The sequence below is a fragment of the Rhinoraja longicauda genome, chromosome 4, assembly GCF_053455715.1.
Source record: "Rhinoraja longicauda isolate Sanriku21f chromosome 4, sRhiLon1.1, whole genome shotgun sequence".
In the NCBI taxonomy this organism is placed as follows: domain Eukaryota; kingdom Metazoa; phylum Chordata; class Chondrichthyes; order Rajiformes; family Arhynchobatidae; genus Rhinoraja; species Rhinoraja longicauda.
Genome location: NC_135956.1, coordinates 58,805,197 through 58,826,483, shown reverse-complemented (window position 1 = coordinate 58,826,483; position 21,287 = coordinate 58,805,197). Strand labels below are relative to the sequence as shown.

The 21,287-nt window shown below is 41.2% G+C and overlaps 1 protein-coding gene across 3 annotated transcripts in view; it reads left to right on the top strand.

Annotated features, from left to right (window-relative positions):
• The window catches only part of cd226 (CD226 molecule), a 122,972-nt gene that overhangs the window by 6,115 nt on the left and 95,570 nt on the right, over positions 1-21,287 (top strand). For all 3 annotated transcript variants that reach the window (XM_078397807.1, XM_078397806.1, XM_078397805.1), the window contains exons 2-3: positions 13,064-13,396; positions 20,222-20,560. In XM_078397807.1, coding sequence (XP_078253933.1) covers positions 13,064-13,396; positions 20,222-20,560 — 672 coding nt within the window. The remainder of the gene's footprint in view (positions 1-13,063; positions 13,397-20,221; positions 20,561-21,287) is intronic.

Here is a 21,287-nt window from a genome sequence, read left to right as displayed (position 1 = left end):
GGCAGGCACCAAAGCAGGTACTGAAAATTTGAAATATCAATCGAAAGTGCTGGAAATACTCAACAGGTCGGGCAGCAACTGTGAAGGGAGAATCTGAGTTAATGCTTTGTTTTTTTTTACCAGATCTAGGAAAAGATAGGAAAACCAAGAAAACCTTTCTTAGTTCTTATGAAATATCATTGACCTAAAGCATTAATTCTGAATCTATCTCCACAAATCCTACATCAGGAGTCAAGGATTTGAGGGGTCACAAGAAGAGTCGAGTCGCTCATGACAGGATACCCGGTCTCTGTAGCCAGAGCATTTACTTGACCCGTACGGTTGAATTTCTAACCGATGGGCACCCCAAGACGATTGTTGCTGAGGGAGATTTTAATGGTAGAGCTGTTGCAAATTTGCAACCTGTAAATGCAGTTAAAACTACAGTTAAAACATGTCTGTAACAATATTCTTTTCATGACCATTCTAGTTGAAGGATCAACATCTTGGTTAATCTGGGTTACCTCTGTTTTTATTTCACTTGAGGAGGAAAGAGAGTGAGAAACTGCTATTCTTTCCACATCAATAATTTCCAACATGATTGAGGTGACTAGATCCAATTTAATTCATTTATCATGCATATTTAGTTTAGCGAATATAATTTAGTGACGCAGCATTATTAATCCATGATAGGCTGGAGGGTTTCTTTTTGTCATTTAATAAAAATTGTCATCAGGAATCCAGACATTATTAATTCTCCAAGGTTTCAGCATTAAAATCAATGAACATTTTTAAATTCAGTGATGAACCACAGCATTATAATTGAATAGAGTTTAGTGATAGTGCATGAACTTCAGTAAATTAAATACCAAATTGGTGAAAAAACAGTGTTAAGAGTCAAGAGTGTTGGCCATAAGCTATACTCCAGCAGTTTGCTATATGAATGAGAACAATGAAATTAATATGCTGCAGCTTTAGATGCACCAACATGATTCAATATACAATAATTGATCTGTTTGGTGCAGAGGTAGGGTTGTGCTTAGGTTTGTGCAGGGTAATTCCAGAACCTGATGGTTGATGGAAAGAAGCGGTTCTTCAACCTGGAGCTAATGGTTCCTGTATCTTCTCCCAGTGAGAAGAGATCATGGCCAGGTTGGTGTGAATCTTTGATGATATCAGCTGCTTTCCTGAGGTAGTGTTTCCTGAAAATTCCTGCTGCGACTGGGAGGTCTGTACCTGATGGACTGGGCAATGTCCATCACTTTCTGTGGCTTTCTTTGTACTTGAGAATGATGACAAGTTGCATCACAGCAACAGGCCCTTTGTCCAATCGAGTCCACACCAATCATCAACTTCCCACTTACACAAAGACAATACCAGCCCTATTTTATTTTCCCCAAATTCCCATCAACTTCCCACAGTTTCTATCTCTCACCTACGCAGGAAGGATAACTTATGGTGGGCCATGAACCGACCAACCCAGACATTTTTGAGAAGGGAAAAAACCCAGCACACCTGGAAGAAAAACCATACGGTCTGGGGATAGAGTGAAAAGTTCAGAAAAGGCAGAGCCTGAGGTTGGGATTGAACGTGGGTTATTGCAGTTGCGAGGCAGCAGCTCTACCAGCTACACCTGTGAACCACTCTCCCACCGTGACCAAATGCAAAATCAGCAGCAATTGCTTGTTCATTTAACCTAATAATTTCCTAATTTTCCATTAAGTGATTTTTGTTTTATATTTTCCAGTACAGGGGCCACAGTCTAAGAATAAAGGGGAGGCCTTTTAAAACTGAGGTGAGAAAAAACCTTTTCACCCAGAGAGTTGTGAATTTGTGGAATTCTCTGCCACAGAAGGCAGTGGAGACCAATTCACTGGATAAATTTAAAAGGGAATTAGATGGAGCTCTAGGGTCTAGTGGAATCAAGGGATATGGGGAGAAGGCAGGCACGGGTTACTGATTGTGGATGATCAGCCATCACGGACTTGGAGAGCCGAAAAGGCCTGTTTCCGGCTGTAGATATATGATATGATGATATGATGATATGATGATATCATATCATATCATATATATACAGCCGGAAACAGGCCTTTTCGGCCCTCCAAGTCCGTGCCGCCCAGTGATCCCCGCACATTAACACTATCCTACACCCACTAGGGACAATTTTTACATTTACCCAGCCAATTAACCTACATACCTGTACGTCTTTGGAGTGTGGGAGGAAACCGAAGATCTCGGAGAAAACCCACGCAGGTCACGGGGAGAACGTACAAACTCCTTACAGTGCAGCACCCATAGTCAGGATCGAACCTGAGTCTCCGGCGCTGCATTCGCTGTAAAGCAGCAACTCTACCGCTGCGCTACCGTGCCGCCATGATCACAATGAATGGTGGTGCTGGCTCGAAGGGCCAAATGGCCTCCTCCTGCACCTATTTTCTATGTTTCTATGTTTCTAAATGCTGGAATATGGTGTAAATGACGACAGCTCCGCATACCTCTCCAAATACAGCTATGACTACACTTCAAAAACTATTTATTTTGTTGTAAAGTGCTTTGTAATATCCTCAGGTTACAACGATGGATGGAATAATTTTTGACCCCTGGGTTTTCCCTTGGGCTAGAAGAAAAATAGGGTGAATAGTCCACCTGCTGGCATCACTCACACATTCCCCTTATCCATTTCCACCTTTTCCTCTTTCACAGCACCGATTTATACTTTTAAAGTTGTTTGCAGCATTTACAGCTCCTATTTATCAAATTGCATTTGACTATGAATAACCATTTCTATGTTAAAAAAAAGCAAATTCAAAAGGTAGCAGACAAAAAAATCATTTATTTAGAAACAAACTGATGGGATTGACGAGTGCTTTGCAGAGAGATGTGTAGGAAAATAACTGCAGATGCTGGTACAAATCGAAGGTATCACAAAATGCTGGTGTAACTCAGCGGGTCAGGTGGCATCTCTGGAGAGAAGGAATGGGTGACGTATCGGGTCGAGACCTTTCTTCAGACTGATGACCGATTGCAGAGAGAAGTGACTTGGTGAACCTCATTTCCTTCTGAATTTGGGCTCAGTCAACCAACATGCACATGGTGCAGGCTAAGATGTGAAGCTAGTTGTTGTATATTGGATTTTATGGTTGGCGATGCAAATCTTCAACCTTTATTTAGCCAAGGCAATGGATTGCAGGATTTCAAGTGCATATGGATCCAGAGGGAAGCAGGGGTTTTTACAATCTTTTGCACTAGATTATCCTGCAAGCTATCTCAGACCGAGAACCTGATTATGCCTGCAAAGTGAATTAATCAGTCTGAAGAAGGGTCTCGACCCGAAAAGTCACCACTCTCTCCAGAGATGCACCGCTGAGTTACTCCGGCATTTTGTGTCTATCAGTAAAGTAATCATTCTGGTCAGTTTCAGTTGACTCTTTTACAAGTTTACAAGTCTTCAAAGAAGCTCTTAAAACAAAAATGAATTTTACTAGGCGCAATGACATTAAAATGCATGTTGTAAAAGCTTCTTATTGTTTTAATTTACCAGGTAATTTAAACGCTATGCACTCACAGACTCATAAAAGGTTCTGATACAATTTTAATGCCACTTTCAGTTATTTGTAGTTGGATTGTTCACAGATAGTTGACTAGACATTCCTGTTTAAATGTTGTAATAAAATGAGCTTCAGCTGCATTAGGATGAATACATCAAGCTAACAATGTTAAAACCAGCATGGAATATTTTAATGGCATGTTTTCAAAAGAAAACCTGCTCAAAAAGCTAGCTGATTACAAAGGTTTGTAGATTATTTGGTCTACAAGAATCACTGTGAATAACAAGCTCAGTTTTATGCATAGTTTGCATTCACTTTAAAATAAAACCAGTAAGTTTTCTGATTTGATACAACTCTCATCTTGAATATTCTTTACACACTATAACGATCAGTGTAATATGTCGACTTTAAAATAATGACAGAATTCAGACAGACAAATAATTTGAAATTCTAAAAATCACTGTGTAGTAAAGAAGAGAATTAATCACACTAGTGGTAATTAAATAAAAGCTGATGCTTTTACAAAGCTTACGAAGTGCTTATGTTTGACGTGCCATTGGCAGGGTCCAGTGTGGATGCAGCTGTGTGTGTGGGGAGGAATTAGTTGCTGGAAAGAAAACAAAATAATACACTGGATAGAAAATGAGGAGATATTACAAGTGAATTGTGCCTTAAAATATATGATTGATAACCAGTTTTCTCCTTGCTTATGGGGTAGGATTTGCACAAAAACTGATCACCACATCTGTTGGCTTCAAGACAGTGAAATAAAATTCATAATTCTTGTTGCTCTCCCTTTCCGTTTCTGCAAATATTTTCCAAGCTTGAAGTGCCCTTTTCAGGTGCGAGCTGAAACCTCAAAACATAAATAAATAAAACAAAGGCATTTTACAAGCGGCTGTGCTCAGACTACATTATGAGATGGCAGGTCATATTGAAGGTTGTCACAATCTTACTTCAGCTCATCCGAGCAATAGACCTCATGCACCTTTATAGTTACAGAGAGCTTGCTCGTTAGATATTAACTAATTATTTAATTGTTGCAAAATCATAAAATGTAGTATTAACGGCAAATTCTTCTAAAGTCACAAACTCTGGAGGGGCTGCAGAAGAAGCTTATCAGAAGGCTGCCTAGATTAAAGGGTATTAGCTATAAGGAAAGATTGGACAAACTTGGATTGGGGCACCAGAGATTGTGGGGAGACGTGATAGAAGTATATCAAATTATGAGAGGCATAAATAGGGTGCACTGTCAGAACCTTTTTCCCAGGGTGGAAATGTCAAAGACTAGAGGGCATGATTTTAAGGAGAAAGGAGCAAAATTTAACATGCATGGTATGTTTCTCACGCAGAAGGAGGTGGATGTCAGGAATGCACTACCAGAGGTGTCCATGATAGTGGCTTTTAAGAGACTTTTTGCTAGGTACATGGATATGCAGGGAATGGATGTGGATATGGATATGAATCACATGTAGGCAGAGGAGATTAGTTTATTTGGTAGTGTTCAGCACATTGTGGACCATAGGGCCTATCGCTGTGCTGTACTTTTCTATGTTCTATAAACCACCCAGGCATAGTGCATAGCCATCTTTTTACTAAATAAAAATAGAAGATTATCAGTCATTAAAATCTTTTCTAAAAATGTTGCTGATGGATAACTTAGCTGCAATGTTTCATGGAAATGTGAGGGGTTGCGATACTTTGTTTGGCTCCAACTTCAAGACCTTGTGAAGTTTGTGTAATGGCAACTTTCCGACTTTTCCAGTGACTTCTTTTCCAATTGCCAATACTACACAGGGAGTCGGAGTGATCTTATGCTGACCCAATAGAACAGAACTTCCAGTTGTTATTTCCAATTTAATTGGTTGATTATTGAAGTAGTTGTACAAAGAAGGAGCTGAACATACCAGGCTTTCTTTATTCCGCATACAAGTTGTAGCTGGCTGCTCAGTCCCAGGTCTGGTCCCAGATCTCAGGTCTGTCCAGTCGTTGGTCTGTCCAGACCTGTCCAGGTCTGGTGAGAACTGTATGCTCTCCCTCCCTGTGTCAGGCACTCCATGTCCCTTATGTCCATATATATATACACCATCCTGTGCATCTAATGACAGCCCCCAAGTGTCCAAAATAATACAGCAAGATATATCTAGGCAAAATAATAAAATATGCCAACAGTTGCTAGTCTAAACATAAATGTCTTCTACAGTTTGTATTGACCCAATATTGCAATTGTAAATAATAATTCTAACTAGGACAAAATCATCAAATAAAAATTCTTGCTTCTGGGAGGAAAATAAAACAGTCAATTCAGAAGCTCTCAGCAAAGACACAGCAAAGAAATGCCTGAATAACCAAAGTGTTTCTAATATCACCAAAACGTCAAAAGGAAAAGTTGGCAGATATTAAAAACCTGAGCCTTTGAAACATGTTGAGGTTTCTAAATACAATTACTTCTTCTTTCTTCTGCACATTTTGCTGATTGCGCCCTTTCGATATGGCACGTAGTAATTACGACATACTAGGACCTTTCCTGATTCTTCCACTGTAGACAGGATGGTTCTGCTGCCAGCTCACCAGCTGTAGAATGCTAGGTTCCACATCACCCAGAAAGAAAAGGGAACAATAGATGAGGTGCCCCGGTTATCTACAAGCATGGGTATACGTGAGCCTGCATTTGCAAATGTCTGGATACATTTTCTGTTCTGTTCCTGATTTCCATCATCTGCACTATTATGCTTTTGAAAGAAGGCAAGAAGTATGCATTAGCTCTTTACATAAATATTTAAATGCCCATGGTTGTTGGGATCATTTCAGACACGCTATAAATAGTTATATGGAACTTAAATAAATAATATAACATAGCTAAATATTCACTTAAGTAGTTATCAAAGTAAAAATAACAAATCTATACGAAGACTGCATTGAACAATGACAACCACTTTTATTTTGCAGTCTTTTTGAATTCCCCTCAAATAAAGTATCGTTAAAACTAAATTGCTGAAATCCATTATCTATGCACATCATGAGTATAATTTGTTACTGAAATATTTTATTTCAAATTCTTATTAAAATGATTTGACCATCTCAACAAACATTATTCTAAAAACAGTTGTTAGTACTGCATTTGTGATTGGCATCAATTGCAATATTAGATTTTATTAACACAGAGTTCATGGACTAAACCCTTGAAATCTATTGTTAATTCTAGACTAACAGTTCAAATCCTATCATGGCAGCTGTGAAATTTCAATTCAATTAACAATCTGGACTTTAAAAAGCCTGGCAAATGTTAGGAATATATACTACAAAATGAGCAGATTGGATTTGGGCTTTAATCATAGATTCATATGGCACAAAAGCAGGCCCTTTGACCCATCATGTTCATGCCATCAATTGTACCTGTCTACATTATCCCATTTATTCATGTTGGATCAATACAGATCAGTAACCTTCATGCTTGACAATTCAAGTACTTGTCCAGATGCTTTTTGTATGTTTTAGAGTATCTGCCTCAACAACTTCTTCAGACAACAAATTGCAGACTCCATCCTCCCTCTGTGTGAAAGAAATCCTCCAAAAATCTCTTCTAAACCTCCTAGCTCTCATCTGAAACCAATGGGGACAAAATATTTTTAATACTTATCCTTTTTATCCCCCTCATAATTTTATATTCCTCTATCAGGTCATCACTCAGTCTCTACCACAGCAAGGATAACACACCGGCTTAACAAGTTTCTCCTTATAACTGAAATGCTAGAATCCAGGCAGCATCCTGATGAATCCCGTCTGCATGGGCAATCACATCCTTCCTAAAGTGTGAGACAAGGCTTGCACCTAATTAATGTTTTATAAAGCTGCAGCATTACATCCCTGTTCTTATATTTCCTTTGGGGAGAAAAACTGTCATGCTTACCTGCCCTAGCCTTGATATGATTCCAGACACTCCAAGATGACGCTTAAATGCCTTGTGGAAAGACCCAGCATGTCAATTCAAGGGAAATTAAGGATGGACGATAAATGCTGGCTAATCAGATTCCAAATGAATAAGTAAAAATAAAATATAGAACTCACAGAAGCCCCAAGGTAACCTTCTGTGATAATTGAATGGAAATCCATGAGGTTCCTCAGTGTCCCCATCCTTTTCTCACCATTAGTCCAACAGGGGTCAGTGGGAGCCTGGCAGTATTTTGAGATCAGTGAGCTTTAAACTAACAATTATTTGCTCATGCAGCTACATACATTATACCATCGGTGCAGTAGTAACATTTAAACAAGTCTACCAGAACTATTTTGCATTTGAAGTCGGCATGTGTCGTTGGAGGTGTGTATTTAGAGCCACTCTACCCCTATTGTACGTTAGAGAGAAACTGGGGTTGGGTTATGCTGTCATCCTGCAAATCATTTAGGGACCTATCCTATGGGGTTTGAGTTGAATAGGGAGCCAGTGTAGATCTCCAGCAAAGGTGTTTAGCTTTGTGCTTGTTCATCAGAGCTACTGAAGAGGTTTTTCAACAGACTGTCTGTGTGGAGGTTGCACTTTCACCTTGTGACTGCATAATGTGCTCTCACATTTCAGAAATATGTTGTTTATTTGGCCATTGCACGTCGGCCCTGGTGTGTCGATGAGTGGTGGGATCTGGGGGCTGAGGATAGTAGATGGAAATGTTGGAATAATAAAATGGATTAGAGTAATACGAGTGCAAAAATAGGCTGCTGATGGTCAGTACAGATAAGGTGGTGTTTCTATGAATCAATCCATATATTTTTAGGAGATAATAACTCAGAAACCTTCAAACGGCGCCATGCCTTAACCGGAAGACCACAGCTTAAAAGGTGCAGGGCGTCTGATTGCTAACCGGCAGTGCATTCAAATTTCTCTTGGTTGTTATTGTTATCTGTGGTGTTATCGGTAACACGCAAATAACATTTCCAGTGTTCACTCAACCAGCAAATTTTGTAACACGAAATAATGTGGAAAATACATTAAATTTTTAGAGCTCCTAAGAGTGGCACTAAACAGCCTCATAAATTGTGTTTTTTATCTATTAATGGTACATCTGGCTCCGGTCTTCCTTGTATTGAATCCTAAGTTCTCAGACATCATGTTCTCGCCCCTGCTGTTGCTAACACTCCACATCTGCAGCTACAGTTGTCTGTTCTATTTACATGACTCCAGCTGACACAGAGGTACCCGAGCCTTATTTTCTAATCACTCTGACCCACATTTCGTACTCCCACCATACCTGCTCTCACTCATGCTCATTCATCTTCCATCTGGCTCCCTCCCAAGTATTTAGAGCAAGCTGCAGCCATGTGTCCTCTGTTCCCACTGGGCCAAGACTCAAACCAACAGCATTTTATCCATGCCATACAACCAACAAGCTAGACAGGATATGTTCAATGAGAAAGATATGCAAAAGAAACAGGACCAAAAGCAAAAATTGTTGGAGATACTCAGCAGGCCCAGCAATGCAGAGAGAGGCAGAGTTAATTATTCAAGTCTCTGGCCCTTCATCAGAACCGGACAAGCAGGCGGCTGTTATGGAGAACCACTTAGACTCTCAGTTCTATTTTAATCTGAAGTTTTACTGTAAAAGCTGATTCTTTTAGAGTCACAGGGTCCTAGAGACATACAGCACAGAAACAGGCCATTTGGTCCAACTTGCCTATGCCAACCAAGGTGCCCATCTACACTAGTCCCACCTGCCCGTGTTTGGGCCATGCCCCTCTAAACCTTTCCTGTCCACATACCTGTCCAATGTCTTTTAAATGTTGTTATAGTATCTGCCTCAACTACCTCCTCTGGCAACTCATTCCATGTGGCACGCACCCTTGTGTGAAAAGGTTTTCCCTTTAGATTTCTAATAATTTTTTTCCCTCTCACCTGTCCTCTGGTTCTTGATTCCCTTACTCTGGTTAAAAAAAACTACCCTACCTGTTCCCCTCATGAACCTATACATCTCTCATCTTCTTAATACCTAAGCTCTTTTAGTTCTTGGTTCCCCTACTCTGGGAAAAAGACAGTGTATTTGCCCTATCTATTCTCATCATGATTTTATGCACCTCTATGTGATCACCCCTCAACCTCCTGCGCCCCAAGGAATAAAGTCCTAGCCTGCCCAACCTCTCCCTACAGCTCAGGCCTTCAAGTCTTGGCAACATCCTTGTAAATCTTCTCCGCATTCTTTCAATGCTCAACAACATCTTTGCCATAGCAAGGTGACCAAAACTGAACACAATAGTCCAAATATGACCTCACCGACACCTTGTAGAACGGTAACATAATATTCCAACTTCCATACTCAATACCTTGACTGATGCAGGGCAATGTGCCAAAAGCCGTCTTGACCTGTGATACCTGTGACACTACTTTCAAGAAACTATGCACCTGCAGTCCTAGATGCTCCCCAGAGCTCCACCATTCACTGTGAAGGTCCTGCCCTGGCTTGGCTTCCCATAATGCAACACTTCATACTTATCCTCATTAAACTCCATTAACCATTCCTCAGCCCATATGCCCAACTGATTAAGGTCCTGCTGCAATCTTTGATAACTATCTTTGCTGTCAACAAAACACCCACTTTTGTGTCATCTGCAAACTTACTAATTCTGTCTTGTAAATTCTAATCCAAATCATTGATATAAACCATAAACAGCATTGGGCCCAGCTCTGATCCCTGAGGCATGCCAGTAATCACAGGCCTCCAGTCCAAAAAGCAACCTTCCACATTCACCCTCTGCTTCTTTCCATGATGGCAATTCTCTACCCATTCAGCTTGATCACTGTTCACTTGCATTGCTCTCATTGTCACTACTGCTGTTGGCCAGATGGGGATGTCCAGTGCTGCTGTTGCTCCTATAATCCTGGAGCAATGTACTGCAGGTGCAGAGAGAAAATGCTGGAGGTGGTCTTCAGTGGAAGTGGAAGAGGGTGAGGATGAGTAAGCAGGTGCATATAACAAGAGCCTCTTTAAAGTGCTCTTCCAGCTTTACATTTCACTCCTTTCTTTACCTGACGCCCTTTTATTTTCTTTTCACCTCTCGCCTCTGTTTTTTTATCCATCCATCTGCCAATCACCCCGCTCACCTGCATCCATCTATCCCTTGTCAGGCTTTGCCCCACCCTACCTCTTTCTTGCAGTTATCTCCCCCCTATTCTATCAGTCTAAAGGAAGGTTCCAATCCTAAACATCGTCTGTCCATTCCTTCTGCAGTTGCTTCATGGCCCACTGAGTTCCTCCAGCACTTTGCTTTTTGCTTATATCACTTTGCATGTCTCAGGTCAGTATCTCTAGATAGCGAGAGAGAGAGAGAGAGACAGAGATAGAGTTTTCAACAAACCTCTGGAGGAACTCAATGGGTTGAATAGCATCTGAGGAGGGAAATGGACAGTTGTCATTTTGAGGCAGGACTTTTCACCTGGACTGTACTTTTTTTTGCTGGGACTGAACTGGGAGGCCTGGAAATGAAGCTGGAGACCATGCAGTCCAAGATAGCAGCGAAGACAAGTATCAAGGTAGGACAGATGGCTGTGGTAGTGAGTCTGGCGGAAAACATGTTTGAAGAGGGAAAGCACAGTAGGAATCACAGAGAGGGAGCAGTCAGAGAGGATCTCACTCAACTCCCTTCGAAAAGAGGAAGAAAAATTCTTGAAATTGGGCATGTCTTTAAGTGACTTTGTGGTAGAGTGGTAAAATAGAGACTGCAGATGCTGGAATCTGAAACACAAATAATCTTCTGGAGGGACAAGCAGCATCTGTTGTGGGAAATGGGCAGTCAGCATCTGAACAGTTTGAGAGTTAATGTTTCGGACTAACGTTCTTTCACTTCAACCTGCTCTTCAGCTAGTCCTACAGACGTGGCCAATTGGGAGGCAACATGGATGGCAGTACGACCAAGGATGAAGGCCATGGGCTTCTGGCTGTCAGCTACCTCTGGTTACTGTGAACTGGCCAGTTCCAGTACAGTTGTTGGCGTCTGTCTAACCGCTGAAGATCTGAAAACTATTGAGTTGCTTCCGGGCAGGTTTTGTCTCAGTTTCTGCCTGTGCGAAGTGGTTATGCTCTGTCTCCCCATCAGGAAATAAGATTGTATGCAGTATATATCACATTTTATTGCACAGGAAAAAAGCTTTTATGCACATTTTTCACTAAGGCTTCTCGCAAGACCAAGTCCCAATTAAAATTGGGCATGTCCTATTGTTAGAACATAAATGTTAGTCCTTTCTGAGAAAATAATGATGCAGTCATCACTGAGAATGGGAAGGCAACTTCTGTGTCCCTCATGCTCCAAATAGAAAAATAAAGCAAGACATCACTGGGCAAAATATTCAACAGTTGAAGAGCTGGAAGAAAATCACCTTATAAAAAAGCAGACTTCTTCCAGATCAATACAAGAGGAATATCTCATCTGTGATTTATCCATGAATATCCACAGCTTGGTCCAGAGTATCAGAGGACCAGTATGCACCTTAAAGTAATTCAGATACCAGTAAAACTGCATTTCCATGGAGACCTGAAGTGACAGTGGTCAGCACTGGGGAAAAGCAATAGCTCAGTTAAAGAGTTAACCATTTCATTCCCATTACCATCATACAAATGAAGAGAATTTGATCCATTGTCATCTTCTGTTGCTCCTGATGCATTTCCTTCCTCTCTCCTCCTGACCTCATTATAATGGATCACCACATGTGTAGTACATGCAGGGCTCACCAGCGGCAAGAGTAACTGACTCTTAAGAAGGGAACTGACTTCACGCCTCATGCTTTATTCTAATGAAATGGTATTTCTCTAATGTTAGCAGCAGAAGAGGTCCAAGTTATCAAGGAACCTGCTAAGAGGAGATGCCAGGGAAAAAAGAGAAATTACCCATTTCTAGATTAAAATTAACATTGAAATAATTGGTGTAAGTTCAGTAGGCTTCCTTTTGACTCTTTTCACACTGAGTCCAGAATCGTAACTTGTACATAGCTGCTGAAAGGATGTAAGGGTCTTAATGGATATAACTTTTGCTTTGCTTTGTTCTGTTCTAACTGAGAAGCATGAGTAGTTTGGAGCTTGAGAGGAGAAACGAAAAAGTTTTAAATTGAACGAAAATACCTATGTGTAAAATACTTAAGAAATGAATGAGAGTAATCTATTCCACCTTGCTCCGAACAATTGATTCTTTCAAATGCAAATTGTATCCGTTTATTCCAGAAAACACGATTTTATACTGCATGAAAATTAAGGCATAACAAGAATGATTGGGGTCTTTGGATAACAAAGTACTGTACCACCTTTTGGCATCTTTAGATTTGTTGCCGATTAATTGATTTAAAAAAATTGTTGTTTAAGGCAGGTGCAAGGTGAACTAGACGTATGTTTGTCTGTTTAGCTGTAGCTTTTAAAAAGTTTGTCATTTCCTAAACCGAGTAGAAAATCATAACTCTGAATCTGGCCCCTGGTGTATCAGAGGCCCTGTGATGGTATTGTGAAACATGTATAACACTGAACCATGCAGTTTCCCCACAGTAAACCTCTAATTTCTTGATATTTCAGGTGTGAATTGTGAAGAGCATCAGAATATTGACTCTGCAATTAAACGTCAGGATGTAATCAGACTGAGATGTGCATATCCTCAGATGGGCAAGATGATTCAGCTGTCCTGGGAGAAGATTGTAAATGGTGTGAAGCAAAACATTGCTGTATATAACCCTCAATTAGGAGAGAACATACTTCCTCCATATAACCAAAGTGTTAAATTTTTATCATCCTTCATCAATGGAGATATTATGTTGAAAGCTTCAGCTGCAGATGAGGGCATTTATCAATGTTCCATTAACACTTTTCCTCATGGCAAATTGCTGAAAAAATTTGAAATAATTAACCCAGGTAAGATATTATGCTTCAATCTATAGTCAGATTTTTTGTGCTGAGAGTGGTGGTGTTGAGTGGTGAGCTATTTGTTAAAGCAATCAAAAACCAACTCTGCCTCCCATTTCCCTAACTGTATCATTGTACTTAACAAGGAACCACTTGAACAAGGAATCAGGAGGTATTAAAGGGACCATGAAATGTCCTGGCCAAGCAGGATTAAAATGAATCCTACAGCATTTCATACATAAATTAAAAATAGGAAGTAACTGGGGAGAGGTCAGGACCGCTGAAGGACAAATGAGGGAATTTATGCTTAGAGCAAGAGGAAGTGAATGACGCACTAAATGAATACCACATTGGTATTCACCAGTGAGAAGGACATGTATGGTAGCAAGATCAGAGAGGCAGATGCTAATGTCAAAAAGAAATTGGGTCTCTTGAACAATATTAAGGTGGATAAACCCCAGAGCCTGAGGGGATCCAGGCCATGTTATTGAAAGAGGCAAAAGTAGAGATTGATGGGACTTTGACAGAGATCTTTGTATCCTATTTAGAAACAGACTAGAGGAGTACGGATTAGTCAATGCTGTTTTATGTTTAAGAAGGTAGCAGTCGAACAAGGAAATTATAGGCTGGTGAGACTTACATCAGGGTAGAATAATCTTCTCTGAGTATTCTTCATTTAAAACAAAATACTTTCCATTCCTTTTAGAAACATTTTCTCATCTTTTGTCATATTCAATGTAAGTCTTTTACCTTTTCACTATACTTAGTACATTCCTTATGATTTCCTTTGATGTCTCGTGTCCTGGTTTCATTGCACACATCATCCTAGAGTTTATTTACCTACTGCACTAGAAGACAGCACAAATGTAGATTACCCATAAAACTGAATGTAATAATTTAGGGGGTGGGGGGGAACGGGAACTGTAAAATTCTCTCTCCCGAACGGAGACGCGACCTTTGTTTCTGTGTCGTGTCTCCGTTCCCGCTGCGGCCTACCAGCGGCCATGCACCTGGGACCACCTGGGGCTCTGGTTCGCATAGCCCGCGGCCCGGACTCACCACCTGCGTCGCTGGCTGCCTGCGGATGCTGCGAGAGCGGCTGCGACTCGTCTCCGGAGGTTCCGGCGCGGGCCGCGTGGACGTCGGAAGCCCCAAGGCCCCTGGGTGGGGGCTGACATCGGGAGCACCGGCAGCGGCAGAGGCAGCGTGTTCGCCCGCCCCGGATCGCGGGGCTTGGGTCGGCCCACCACGGACCTTTCACCGTCCGGCGCGAGACCCGACCGCCCCGACGTGGCAACGACAACAGCCTGACCGCAGGAGAAGACGGCAGGGGAAGAGAAAAGACATTGTGGCCTTCCATCACAGTGAAGAGGGACTGGAGGAGACTCACTGTGATGGATGTTTCTTTTTGTTTGGTGTTAGTTTGTGATTGTATGTGTTATTGCATTTTTATGGATTATTCTTATTGGTCTTATTGTTCAACTGTTATGTGTATGTGACAAATAAACGACTATTGACTATTGACTAATTTTCGCTTTGAGCTGTTGGTTGATGCTTGGCTCATTCACCCGGAGCTGAAAAGTGAACTAGAGTTATTCAAATTGTTTTCAAATTATTCCATATTTGGAAATTGGCAACTGTGAATGTTGAGTGAGATAGAAACAAAGCCCATCACTGTCAAAAACCTGCTGAGACCTACTTCTGTAAGCTGTTTTGCTTTTGTTTCTGATTCACATGGCCATGTGATCATACATTGTTCAAAACCATTTAACTTCCATCTTTTAATTGTCAACTAGACCAAGTGGTCCTGTTGGGCCCAAACTACTTCTGCATTGGTGCAGCACCCTCTCCTCCCCACTCCCCCCTCCCCTCACCCCCCCCACCTCCCCCTTCCCTCTCCCTCCCTCCCTCCCTCCCCCCTCCCCCCCCCTCACACCCCTCCCCGTCCCCCCTCCTGCCCTCCCTCCCCCTCTCCTCCTCCCCCTTCTCCCCTAGGGTTGCCTCTCCTGCATTGGTGCAGCACCGTCACCTCCCCCACTCCCTCCTCCTCCTCCCCCTCCCCTCTACCCCTCTCCTCCCCCTCCCCCCTCCCTCCCCCATCCTCCCCTCCCATCTTCCTCCCTCCCCTCCTCCTCTACCCCCTCCATCCCCCCTCCTCCATCCCCTCCCTCACCCCTCCACCTACCCCCTCCCCCTCCCCACCCTCCCCTCTCCCCCGTCCCCCATAGGGTTGCCTCTCCTACATTGGTGCAGCACCCTCTCCTCTCCCACCCCCTCCCACCCCCTCCCTCCCCTCTCCCACCCCCTCCCACCCCCTCCCTCCCCCTCCCTCCCCCTCCCTCCCACTCCCCCCTCCCTCCCCCTCCCTCTCCCTCCCCCCTCCCTCCCCCCCTCCCCCCTCCCTCCCCCTCCCCCTTCCTCCTCCATCATCCCCCCCTTCTTCCCTCCCTACCTCCCCCCACTCTCTCCCTCCCCCCACTCCCTCCCCCCACTTTAAAAATATAACACCGATTTCAATGAAACTTCTTCCATAGGACCACAGGATGACGGTGAGTAAATTGGGCCTAAAATTGTCACACTATCATGTAGCATTTTGGCTGTAGTACAGGAACAAACGAACAAATGAGAGTTTTAGTATAGAGGTAGCATTTGACTAATTCCTGAAAACTGAGCTGTACCGAGCTGACTTTTGAATGTTTTATTTCATTAAAAGTAATGGAAAATAAATGTCAAATAATTGGAATTTTGTACTCTGCGGCAACTGATATATCTCTGTCCACCTCAATACAAATCTAAATTGTTCCGGGTATCTACAGTATGCATTGCAATCAATATTCTTTCTGTAAAAGGGGAACTGAAACCAGTAGACTTCAACATCTCTCTCCATCTACTTTAATTCCTTTCCCCTTTCCTTAGTTTTAAATATACAATATTATAAGCTATTTATCACTCAACAAGAAAGGCAATTGAAGACTCTAGGAATCTGTCATTTGTCATTTATTTTGTCTGCTTTGTCTCACATAATAAAGATAACTTAAACCACATTGGTAGAACCAAATGAGATTGTGAATCCTTTGTAAAGAAGTAAAATATTGCCGCTGTAGGAGTTAGAAAAATGGGAATTATTTCCATTTGAGACTGATACCCACTTCTGGCATTAATACATTCTCATTAACGTCTGTCTCAATTAATGTGTTTCAGCCATCAATTTGTTCCTTTTAAGCATGCTGAAAAATAGCAGTGAGTTGTTATCAGATACATTAAGGTAGAGCACAAGGCAAAGTAAAGGGACATAAGAACTCATCTTGGAGAAGTAATAATTAACCTAGTTAATAAAATCTTTAGACAATGAGTATTTTTTCAGCTCTTGTAGTAGTGTTGTGAACTTGGTAGAGGGAATGGCTGTGGTGATTGATTATTGGCTTACCATTACATATTGGATTAACATTGTGATGATGCTCAATAATGAGAGAAAGTTTTGATCAGCTAAGAATGTAGATATTAGAGCACTGCACAATGCTACTACATCAATAATGCATGCAACTATTGACCAGTTGCACTAATGCTTTGAGAGGTTGGTTATGAAGCATTTCAACTTTTGCCTTAGTAAGGACCAGAACCCAGTACAATTCACCTACTACCAATAGATCAACAGGGTATTGATATTGCTGGTTCTCCACTCTTCACTGTACCACTTGGACAATAAGAACACGTATTTCAGTCTGTTCAACTGTCGCTTGGCGATCAACACTATCATCTTCTCCAAACATCATGAAACTCAGAGAACTGGGTCTCTGCACATCCCTGTATAACTGGATCCTTGATTTCCTCATCAGACCACAATCAGTATAAATTGGTAACAATTGCTTGTCAATAACCATCGTCAAAGGAACATCTCAATTCACTCTATACCCATGACTGGGTAGCCAGACAGCTCCAATTCAATCTTTAAATTTGCTGCTGATATCACTGTTCTTGGACGAATAATGGATAACCATGAGTCAGAGTATAGGAGGAAGATTGAACACCTGATTGAACGATGGCAGAACAACAAGGTTTTTTCTCAACAATAAACCAAGAAGCTGATTGTTGACTTCAGGAGGGAAAAACTGAGGATCCACAAACCTGTCTTCATGACGGACCAACAGTGGAGAGAGTCAACAAGTAAAAGTTCCTGGGAGTGCATATCGCTGAAGATCTGTCCTGAGCCAAACACATTGATGCAGTCACAAAGAATGTTCGCTGATGTGTGAATATATAATGCAAAGAGAACTGTCTATGTTAGCAAGGGACCATGGATTGATCAGTGATAGTGCTATATCTAACCAACTGGACCATTTATCCATGAATCTGGAGTGGCAATTTGTTACAGACTTCATAAGGAAATGTGTGGAGAACTGTGTTCCTACAAAAACCTTGCGTCACAACAGGTCAACGGAGGATGCAATCTCACTGGCTCTCCACTCCGCACTGGTCCATTTGGACAGTAAAAACACTTGCCTCAGGCTGTTGTTCATAGACTACAGCTCGGTGTACAATACCATCATCCCCTCGAAGCTGGTTACCAAGCTCACGGAACTGGGTCTCTGCGCATCCCTCTGCAATTGGATCCTCAACTTCCTCATCCACAGACCCCAGTCTGTTCGAATTGGCAGAAATACTTCTTCCTCATTAACAATCAGTACGGGAGCACCTCAAGGCTGCGTGCTCAGCCCCCTGCTCAACTCACTCTATACTCATGACTGTGTAGCCAGACACAGTGTGAACTCCATCTTCAAGTTCGCCGCCTACACCACCATTGTTGGATGAATTGCAGATGGTGATGAATCAGAGGATAGAAGTGAGATCGACTGATTGACCAAATGGTGCCAGCACAACAACCTGGCTCTCAATATCAGTAAAACCAATGAACTGATTGTGGACTTTGGAAGAGGAAGGATGAAGACCCACAATCCTGTTTATATCAACGGGATGATAGTGAAGAGAGTCAAAAATGTCAAATTCCTGGGCGTGCATATTTCCGAAGATCTTTCCTGGACCCAGCGCACTGATGCAATTATAAATAAAGCACATCAATGCCTCTACTTCCTGAGAAGATTACGGAGATTCAGCATGTCAAAGAGAATTTTCTTGAACTTGTACAGGTGTACAGTAGAGAGCATGTTGACTGGTTGCATCATGGCCTGGATCGGCAACTTGAACGTCCAGGAGCGGAAAAGACTGCAAAAAGTGGTGAACACTGCTCAGTCCATCACCGGCTCTGACCTCCCCACCATCGAAGGGAGACCCACACCATCCTGGCCACACATTCATTTCACCACTGCCATCGGGAAGAAAGTACAGGAGCCTGAAAACTGTAACGTCCAGGTTCAGCAATAGATTCTTCCCTACAGCCATCAGGCTATTAAACACTACAACCTCAAATAAGCTCTGAACTACAAATTATTATTATTATTATTATCATTATTATTATTATTATTATTATTATTATTATTATTATTATTATTATTATTATTATTATTATTATTATTATTATTATTATTATTATTATTATTATTATTATTATTATTATTATTATTATTATTATTATACCACTATTTTTGGTTTTTGAGTCTGTGTGTGTGTGTGTATATATGTATATATATATATATATATATATATATATATATTTGTGTGTGTGTGTACTTGTGAGTATGTATATATATATACACTGAACATTTTCTCTCGTTTATCATATTGTTTACAGTGTACTATATTTACATATTCTGTTGTGCCGCAGCAAGTAAGAATTTCATTGTTCCATTGTTCTTCTGGGACATGACAATAAAACACTCTTGACTCTTGGAATCTCAAATCATTTAGCTAAAGATGCTGGGCAGCAGGCCAGACAACATCTGTAGAGGGACACAGTCAATGCTTCAGGATGATGACTTTTCATCAGAACTAAATAAAGTCATTAGAGTGGTGAACTTAATTCCTAAAAATTAACCAAGTTTTATGTTGAATGGAAGGCTGAGGATATAGAGGTCAAAGGGAATGTCATTGATGGTGCAGAGATTCAGAGAGAAAGAGAGCAAAGGATGTAAGAGTGCGCTGTGGACTAGTTTATTGCAGTTGCTCTTTAGTTAGAAGAAGATGAATGAGGTTAGAGGAGAGAGAAAAATAACTTCAGAACAGTGAGGTACTAAACATTACAGTTGCTGGGAATCTGAAATAACAGACAATGTTAGAAATGCTCAGGTCAGCAGCACTGGTCGGGCAGGAAATTTTGAGTTAAATTTACAGGATGACAGCCTATCAGTAGAGCTGTCTGAGTCTGATACCAGAATAGATGGCAGATTATCTGAAACTGGGAATTCGAAACTGACAGTTGCGCTGTCTCAACCAAGCTTGAGGAACAACATCTCACCTATCGACTGGCCATCCTGCGGCCATGGGACTCAGCATTAAATTCAACAATTACCTGTTCCAGCAAGTGTCATTCATATAATCTTCTGTACAAAGTTATATTGTAACCTTGATGCTTCAACACCAAGTAGTCGTGTAGGTTCAACACACCAATTCACTTATTAATGCCAATCGGTGTTAGTGACTTCAGAACATCACGTGGTCTTAAAGTGATTGAAACTGACAGCTTATTTGTTAGTCATAGATGCGTAATTTTTAAAAGAAAATATCTATATTTTGCACACTCAAAGATAAAGCTAAACTTCTGCTGTCAATGATGCAGAGATCTGAAGTAATTTAGCTCACTTCAAACTTATTCAAAATTTGAATATAATGATACTAGACAAAGAGTGTTGTACTAATTGCCTCCTTTAAATATTTTTAAAGCAAATTTTTCACGAGGTCGGGCAGCAGATGCTCAGGTGGAATTGGTTCCGGGAAACAATGTAACGTTACTCTGTGGAAATCCAAATGGGAGTGATGTTCAGGAAGTGACATGGAAGAAAGTAACTGAAGAAGAAATAAACATGATCGTTAACATCACACCTTCATCGTTATTCATTGGCTATGACTACAAAGGAAGAATAAAATATAGCTACCTACCGTTTACAGACATCAGCCTGACTATACAGAATGTGACAATAAATAATATGGGAAGATATCACTGTCAAGTTAATACAAGTGATAGAAACTGGACCAAAGCCTTTGACGTTGGTGTCAAAAGAGGTAAGTGTTAATATAATGAGTATTTTTAACCTAGTTTGGCCATTGTTCCCCTTCCTCTGCTCGTCTGTGGCAGGGATAACTCCAGAGCATAATTGTGATTTCTGATTCTATTTTATAAAAATCCCAGTGGATCTGAGCTCACTTTTATTAGAGAAAGGAGTAATGAAAGAATGATACAGGTTTTATTTTAAATACTGAGAGGCATGGAGATTTAAAAAAAAAATCATTTAATCTGGACTAAAACTTGAACAGGAGGCCACAAGAATAAAATTAAAATGGAACATGATACATGCTAGGAGGATTTTTTTCTGCTCACATGGCTTGGAGGTTAGAGCAGAGTTTAAACTGGTGCTCTATGGAATGGGAATGGTGCCTGGGATGTACAGTGCAGACATATAAACATATATATATATATACTTTGATGATTTTTATTGTCTTTGGTGATCAGAAAGGAATTTTGTGGAACTTCCTCTCAGAAGGCAATATAAGAATGATACAGGTTGGTGCTGGGTGGCTTATGTCATTCCGAGCTTCTGGATATTTTATTCCCTCTTCTCATGTGTGCGCACAGTTAAAGAATGAAGAGATATTCATTTCCCAGACCTTCATCATGGAAGAGTATGTGAAGGCCCCAGGCCATTAATCGCCATTTTTCCATTTTCCCCACAGAAATTCTGGACATAGTGTTGCTCGAAAACTTTATGTTTACATTTTCTTTTCGGATGCA